The 7,986-nt window shown below is 60.3% G+C and overlaps 2 protein-coding genes across 2 annotated transcripts in view; one reads left to right on the top strand and one right to left on the bottom strand.

Moving 5' to 3' along the window:
- ACOT11 (acyl-CoA thioesterase 11) overlaps window positions 1-7,980 on the top strand; it is a 55,233-nt gene extending 47,253 nt beyond the window's left edge. The window contains exons 10-16 of the mRNA XM_004699397.2: window positions 1,367-1,422; window positions 2,511-2,577; window positions 2,898-2,981; window positions 3,496-3,629; window positions 4,996-5,127; window positions 5,749-5,875; window positions 7,021-7,980. Coding sequence (XP_004699454.1) covers window positions 1,367-1,422; window positions 2,511-2,577; window positions 2,898-2,981; window positions 3,496-3,629; window positions 4,996-5,127; window positions 5,749-5,875; window positions 7,021-7,179 — 759 coding nt within the window. The 3' untranslated portion in view covers window positions 7,180-7,980. The remainder of the gene's footprint in view (window positions 1-1,366; window positions 1,423-2,510; window positions 2,578-2,897; window positions 2,982-3,495; window positions 3,630-4,995; window positions 5,128-5,748; window positions 5,876-7,020) is intronic.
- The window catches only part of FAM151A (family with sequence similarity 151 member A), a 10,365-nt gene continuing 9,607 nt past the window's right edge, over window positions 7,229-7,986 (bottom strand). The window contains exon 8 of the mRNA XM_004699646.4: window positions 7,229-7,959. Within this exon, the coding sequence (XP_004699703.3) occupies window positions 7,286-7,959 (674 nt within the window). The 3' untranslated portion in view covers window positions 7,229-7,285. The remainder of the gene's footprint in view (window positions 7,960-7,986) is intronic.

Genomic DNA, 7,986 nt, shown 5'->3' with positions numbered 1-7,986 from the left:
GCAGGACCCCTGGGTCCTAAGCCAGCCCCTTTCAAAGGGAATGAAGGCGTTCCTGGAGTGCCACCAAAGGTTCCCTTCCAAAGATAAATAAGAGAGGGGGCACTGCCTACCAGACGAGTCTGGAATCCCAACAAACCCCCAAGGGTGGAAGTCTTGCTGTCTAGGCAGCCTCTCTCCCCTCCCCCAGCCTCTCGCCTCTTCCAGGAGACAACTAAGTCTGCAAGTCCACAAATCCTCTGGCCCTGGGAAGGAGGGGGGGTTAGGGGTGGAGACAGTGAGTTGCTATGGTGATGGCAACCAATCAGAATTCTTCTGCCACAAGGAGAGGGGAGCTGGTCCGTCTGAATCTCCTGAACTGACTGTGAGAGCTGAGGCAAGAGGTGGGGGAACTGGGCAGCATGCACCTGAGGGCTGAAGCCAAGCTGGGGGAGAAGGGGAGGGGCCGGCGGCCCTGGTTTCCTGCAGTTTTTTAGGTAATAGCTACCGCTGAAGTCCTGCGCTCTAGTGGGCATCGCACACATACATAGTCATTAACGCTCACTAGAGCCCTGGCAGAGAGGGATTACCCAATCTATAGTATTAACAAAACAGACACTGATGAGAAAAGTAACTTCAAAGATTGCCTACCTGCTAAGAGATAACGGACTTGAACTTTGGCAGCCGGGGGAGGGGGGGCACGGGGGGGCAGGGGGGGTGTTTCTAGGCCCAGCGACTTTAACCTTGAAGAGGTTGTTACCTCTCTTTTGTAAGGTCACTACTCTGCCTAGCTGACTCACTGAGCTAACCACTGGTTGTGAGAAACCCAGGCTGTGGCCGGAAGCTGGGTGGTCAGGGGTGTGGAGGCTTGCAGGTAGGCAGGTGAGGTTGCAATTTACAAGGTGCGTGGCACTGACCTTCTGCCTTCCAGCCTTTGCAAACGAGGGTGAGATGGACACTGGAGGTGATGATTAAGACTGTGGGCCACAAACCTGGCCATCTGGGTTCTGATCCCAGCTCTGTGACCGTGGACAAACCACTTAACCATTCTGCGCCTCCGTTTCCTCCTCTGTAAAATGGGCCTAGGAACCAGGCCGACCTCAGAGTGCTGTTCTCAGGCTGAGATGGAACAGTGCCTGGAAGGGACTTGCAGGAGAGGCCTGCCCCGAGTGAGCACAGTGCCTTCGGTGTACCTTTACAGAGGAGAAGTCAGGGCCCAGGGAGGGGCTGTGGCACTCCCCAAGTCACCCTGAGTCTGGGAGGAGCTGGAGCTCATCCCTTCGGCCTGTTTCTGGCCACTGTTGAGCAGGCCCTCCTCGGAGGTGCTGGGGTGGGGAGGCAGGCTCCCCGTCCTGCCTACAATGTGGTCTGTCTCTGCTTCCCTCCTCAGGAAGGTGAGCGGCGCTACCGAGAGGCCAGTGCCAGGAGGAAGATCCGCCTGGACAGGTGAGGGGCCTGGGGCACTGGCCTTTTGCCAGTGCTTCTACCTCTGGTGGTGCTGCGGACTAAGCATTGGGCTGCTAACCACAAGGTTGGTGGTTCAAATCCACCCGCCACTCCGTGGGAGAAATGTGAGGCTATCCGCTCCTGTAAAGGCTTGTGGATGGGGTCGCTGCAAGTTAGAACGGAGGGCTTGGCAGTGGGTGTGGGGCTTTGTTTGGCCTCTTGTCCCAGGCACCACGCCAGGCCCTGCATGGACCGTGGCTTGTTTCAGCCTTGTTACCGGCAGTCTCACCAGCCCTGATACAGGCGGGGATGCTGAAGACAGAGGGCTTAGTTCAGTGGCTTGCTCAGGGCCACACAGAGTGATCTGCAGATTCAGGATTTGACTCTGGCCAGTGTTAAGCCCTGTGTTTGCCTGGTGGCTGGGGTTCCCGGTGGGCAGCTGAAGAAAGCTCCCAAGGAGCTGCAGTTTGCCCACCCTGGGCAAGCCCAGACGGGTCAGACGTCATACGTTTGCCAGTGCTGTGGACACACGAGGCTTCAGGAGCCCATGTCGATACACACCAGTCTGCATGGGTGGGGCATTTACTACGTACCATGCCCTGTGCTCCTCACGGGGACCCTGTGAGCCTGCTAGGACTACCAGCCCAGTTTACAGACGGGAACATGGAGGCAGAAAAGCACAGTAGCCTGACCAGGGATTTCCCTGAGTGGTGCTAATGGCTCACACACTTAACTGCTGACCAAAAGCTTAGAGGCCTGGTAAGCCGCTCCTTTAGAAACCAGCCATTGGAAACCTGAGGGCACACAGTTCTGCCCTGACGCACGCACGCAGGTAGGGGCACCAGGAGGTTAAAGAAAAGCCATAGCCAAGTTGGGGGGAGCTGAGCTTCGAGCTCGACACCCTTCCTCCCTGTCTTGGAGCTGCTGTCAGGGCTCTGGGCTGAGTTGGGGTGTTCTCAGGCCCCTGTGCCTACTTGGGCGCCCTGGCTGCCTAGGAGAGTATCTTGGCACAGGCTCTGCCCTCCAGCAGTCTGGTGAAGAGGGACAGGGTTCCAAAGGACCCACACTGCCCTCCTCCTCTCCCTCAGGAAGTACATTGTGTCCTGCAAGCAGGCGGAGATGCCCCTTTCGGTCCCATGGGACCCCTGCAACCAGGTAAGGCCTACTGCGCAGAGGGGACATCCCTTGGGCCCTCGGGGGCCTCCCCCACTGTCCTTGTCAAGTGGGCTTGGGGCAGGCAGTTAACCAAGGGTCTTCGTAGGTCCCCACTGGCAGGAGGCCGAGGCTCGAAAGGAAAATGACTCACCCAGGGCCATACAGGAGTCCAGCCAAGCCTCGGCCTCCTTTCCCAGAGCCCAGGGCTCTGTCCAGAGTATCTCCCCCCGTCACCATCCAGGTTCTCCCCACACTAGCCCAGCAGGGGCACTGGGCCCACTGAGGCTGGGCTAGGGCATTGCGGTCTGTGTGCTCCCCAGGTGTACCTGAGCTACAACAACGTCTCCTCCCTGAAGATGCTCGTGGCCAAGGACAACTGGACGCTGTCCTCAGAGGTCAACCAGGTAGCCGACCTCTCCTCACCCACCTTTCCCTTCTTTGAGCAAAGCCAGCACCCTCTGTCGTGGTCTGAAGTGACCGGCAGCAAGCAACAGAAGCTGTCAAGCCACCCAGAAGGGATTTCTGGAAATGGATGGGGGGATAGTGGATCCAGCCCAGTGATAGACAGCTACCCGCACAGGACCTGGAGTGACCAGCCAGAGAAGCCTCTCCCCCTTCTCCTTCTTGCCCCCACCCCACCCCGACCTCTCACCTCAGCTGCTGTCTGCTCAGCCATGTCCCCTTCTCCCTGCTCTTTCTGCTGACCTTCACCTTGCTGCTGGCTCCCTGAGCCTCCCACCCCCGTGACACTCTGGGTTGGACAGCTTTGAGGAGCCATTGTCCCGGCTTCTTAGGCCTTTCCATGGGGAGGCTTGTGAGTGTGTGTGTGACTGATTCACAGCATGCAGTGGCAGACCCAGGTTCTGGTCCCGTCTGGGGAGGGGGCACAAGATCGAGGCTGCCCTCTCCCTGACGCAGATGCGCCTGTACACCCTGGAGGACGACAAGTTCCTCTCCTTCCACCTGGAGATGACCGTGGGAGTGGACGTGGCCCAGGCCTTCCAGCTGCTCTCCGATCTGCACCGGCGGCCAGAGTGGGACAAGCACTACCGGTGAGGGCAGGGCCCCGGGAGCAGGTCATGCCCTTGAACTCAGAGCCAGTGATTTGCAAACCACAGTCTGCAGGGCTCTGAAGGGGGCTCAGGCAGGAATTGCGGGTGGATGGGGCCTCTGAGAGAGTGGGCAGGGCTCCGGGACACCACACCCCACCCCACCCCGCCGCGCACATCCCCCCCAGCCCCCCGGGCTCAGGATGATTAACAGCATGGCCAATTTGCTGACTACCAAATACCCAGGATCTTATGAATGTGCAGGGCATGCGTGCTTTTTCAATACAGTCGACGATGACGACCCGTGTTCTTATGAGTACATTTATTCCCCCATGGACTGATCCCTCACAGGACTGTCATCTTGAACTTAGCCAAGGAAGAGAAACAGGCTCTTGGGAAAATCGCCAATGTGACAGTGTCTAATAGGGGAGTCTCACTTTTAAAGCAGCTCGCTGCTACGCCCCGCACCCTAAGCCTGGGAGCGGTTTGTTGATTGCTTCGTGAATGGCTTTTTCTGAGCCCACCCGCAGGAGGCTCAGAGTATTGGGAAATCCAGAGCTGGGCACTTGGCTCCTCCCCCACCCCCCACCCCCAGCCACCGCCGCCGCTTGCAGCTGTGGTTAACTAGGCTTTCTGCCTAAGTCTTGTTTGCACAGAGAGCTGTGTTGCTTTAAAAGCCCCCGCCTGGGTGGCCTGGGCCCTGGGTGGGCGGGCGGGGAGGGCTGTCTATTCTAGCCGCAGAGTGGTGGTTTATAGTGGATTGAGGGTGGGGGGAGCGTGGCACACGGGAGGAAGGCCTCTTGGAAGCACCGAAGGCTGGGATCAGATCTTGATACTTGGTAGGACCGGTGAGCGGGTGGCCCGAGGGAAGAGTTTAAGATGGCCAATGCCACATCACCCAGCCTTCGGGAGTTGAACCCGAGAGGCCAGGCACACCTGTGTAGGTGATGCCCTGTGTAGGCACCTGGGCATGTATGTGCCTGCCACATGCCTAGGCCCTGCTTCCTTACTGGCTCCGTGACTGCGAGCAGCTCCGTGCCGAGTCTCCGCATCCCTATCAAAGTACACGCTACCCGGGGCTACGGCGAGGCTGAGCACACTGCTCAGAGCAGCCGTGCAAGGACCGCCCTGTTTCAGCTGTGCCTGGGCAAGCAGGTGCGGTCTGTGTGCCGGTGCCCCCCTGTGAATGTGCCAGTGTGTACGTCTGGGTGTTGTGTCCACTTAGGACCCAGGTGTTGCGCGCGCGCAGTGCAGGGGGTGCAGCATCACCATGGAGGTGGGCGGAGTGGGGGAAGGGGGGCAGGGGACTCCCTGCTCCTGCTTGGAGCTGGCAGACCTTGCCTGGGCCCTGAGCTCGGACCCCCCACAGGAACGTGGAGCTGGTGCACCAGGTAGACGAAGACGACGCCATCTACCACGTCATCAGCCCCTCCTTGGGCGGCGACACCAAGCCCCAGGACTTTGTGATCCTGGCCTCTCGGCGGAAGCCTTGTGACAATGGGTGGGTACCTGCCAACTGGGGCCGAGCAGGGTGAGGACAGCAGGTAGGGTCCTGTGGGGTTCCAGGTACCCTTCCAGACCTGAGTCAGTGCATAGTACGGAGATAAGCTCCACGCCCTCCCACCCCAGTCATGGCCCTCTCTCCCTGGGGTGGCTGCCTTGTCCAGGTCCTTGGCTCCTGTGCCCAGAGCTCCATAGGGCTCTGTACTCACTCCAGGAGGCCCCAGCATGAGGAAAGCACCCCCCTAAGGCCACACTAATCTACACCAAGAGCCCTAGTGACATCACACCGGCGAATCCAGGGCCAGACCTATAGGGGAGGGGAGCCCTGGTGTAGTGGGTTATTCCTTGGGCTGCAAGTTTAGCAGTTCAAAACCACCAACTGCTCTGGCAGAGACAGGTGGGGCTTTCTGTTGCAGTAAAAAGTCTTGGAAACCCACAAGGCCAGTGGGGATGGCCAGGAGCAGGACCAGTGACTCACGGGAGCCTCCCTCCTGCCTGGGGCCGGGTGTCCATTAAGACCGTTGAGGTGGGCATCCATGCCAGAGCCTGGGCAGAACCGACCCTGACCTTCAGTGGCTAATCCCTGCCCCTCCAACCCCTGCCCCGTTTGCCCCCGCAGGGATCCCTATGTCATAGCACTGAGGTCCGTCACACTGCCTACACACTGCGAGACGCCCGAATATAAGCGCGTGGAGACCCTCTGCTCAGGATTCTGCCTCTGGTGTGAGGGGGACCAGCTGAGCAAGGTGAGTCCTGCCGCCCGGCACCTCCCCACACCCACGCCAGTCCCCACCAGCACGGGGAACAGGGGGTCAGGGTCGAGTGGGCCCTTGTAAGTGTTGGCAGAGTGGTGTTTTGCATTTGGCTGCTAACCACAAGGTCAGCAGTTTGTAACGAGCCTGCTGAGGGAGAAAGATGGGGCTTTCTGCTCCTGTAAAGAGTTGGTCTCACGTGTGTGTGTGTGTGGGGGGGGGGGTTTCGTCCTGTCCTCTAGGGTTGCCGAGTCAGCATCACGTTCGGTCTGTGTTTTGAAAGATCTCTTAGTGCAGGGAAGCCAGGCTACAGCCAGCTCTGGGAGCAAGCCATGCACACCTGGGTTTTGATCTAAAATCCCAGGGCATGACTTTCCATAGAATCCCCTTCTCAGTCTCCAGGGACCCATGAACTCGCTGTGGTTCCGAGGGCCCCTAGCACTCAGCAGGGCCACCTGTGTTAACTGTGAAAACGTGGGGTGGGAGCGGGGAGCAGGGAGTGGGGACACCGCGGCTCCCCTTCCTCCACCCAGAACTTGTCAGGGCCAGCAGCTCCCATCAGCCCAGCAGACCGTAAACACCAATCAGACCGGTTGCCTCTGAGTCATGACTGCCTGGTGTGGTCGGAGTTTGCCAGCTGAGGTAGAGCAGTGCTTATGCGTTGCATTGCACCAGTCAGCAGCTCAAAATCATCAGCCGCGGCTCCGGATCTTTCCACTCCCACAAAGAGTCCGTCTCAGAAGCCCGCAGGGGGCAGCCCTCCCCAGTGCTGCAGGGTCTTGGTTGTCATGGACCCAGTGGCTGTGATCGTTTGGGAAAGGGGATCCCCAGGCCCTTCTTCCTAGGTACCTCCAGGGGGGACTTGGCCTTCCATCCTTTCAGTCTGCAGCCGAGGGTGTGAGACTTGGGACTCCGATCCCGGAGCTCACCTCCCAGGGAGCAGCTTGCACCTCCCTGAACCTTGGGCCCCAGAGCACCTTCATTTAAATGGGATGCAGTGCTGGGCCCCCAGCGTTATCAGCAGGTTGTGCTGGGGAGCCAGTCGGAGGAAGCTATGCCTGCCCGACACGCAGGGTGGTGGGTGCGCTGCGAGCTCCTCTCAGCCTCCCTGAGTGTGCACCCCTGTCCTGTGGCCACAGGTATCCTACTACAACCAGGCCACCACGGGCTTCCTCAACTACGTGACCACCAACGTGGCCGGCCTCTCCTCCGAGTTCTACACCACCTTCAAGGCCTGCGAGCAGTTCCTCTTGGACAACCGCAACGACCTGGTGGCTCCCAGCCTCCAGACCCTCTAGGCCCCTGGACCCACTGCCCCCATCCTGCCCCAAGGACACCTGTGCAGAGTGGGCGGATGCAGACATGTATTCCTTCCCGCCACTGCGAGCCCAGCGGTCCTGGCGGTCAGTTTCGGCCGATGTCCTCCAGCAGCCGCCTGCGGAAACGCTGGGCCAGCTGGAAGTAGACCCGGGTTCTGTCCCCGGCCCTGGCTGCCAGCAGCCCTGCCTGGATGGCCGCATAGTTGTCCCTGCCGGGGCTGTGTGTCACGGTGACTGTGGCCCGGGGGGAGGCTGCCAGCAGCCTCGTCACAGCTCCCGCCCCACTCTGGCCCAGCAGCTCAGCCTGCAGCTGGAAGGACACAGGCTGCCAGAGCCCCCGGCACAGCGCCAGCATGTCCGTGATCAGCTGTTCTGTGTAACCGCTGCCCAGCATCTTCTCAGGCCAGCTGGGGGCCACAGTCACGTGGGGGAAGACCTCGGCCACCGCAGCAAGAAACTCCCTGCCAGACACATAGCCGGGGGCCTCAAAGCACCCGTGGGAAAGAGCGGCCCCCAGCCACACGGGCCGAGGCAGGCGGCCCAGGGCGGAGAGGCGGGCCAGCAGGGCCAGGGAGGGCTGGAGGGCCTCCGGCTGGGCTATGTGCACGTGGACGCCCCAGTGTCCTGGCCGAGGGGCCAGCTGCAGCAGGCAGGACTCCAGGGTCAGGGAAGCGCCCCCTGGGACTCGGACGATGGGCACAGGGTCCCCAGCAGCAAGTTCCTGGAGACTCGTGTTCAGCAGGACCATCCCATCTTTGTCTGGAGGGGGAAACGGGGTTAATTGGG

This window comes from Echinops telfairi, unplaced genomic scaffold (genome assembly GCF_000313985.2).
Source record: "Echinops telfairi isolate 266 unplaced genomic scaffold, ASM31398v2 ScPeMD7_443;HRSCAF=831, whole genome shotgun sequence".
NCBI classification, from domain to species: domain Eukaryota; kingdom Metazoa; phylum Chordata; class Mammalia; order Afrosoricida; family Tenrecidae; genus Echinops; species Echinops telfairi.
The sequence above is the reverse complement of the archived record's forward strand: the minus strand, read 5'-3'. Positions and strand labels throughout refer to the sequence as shown.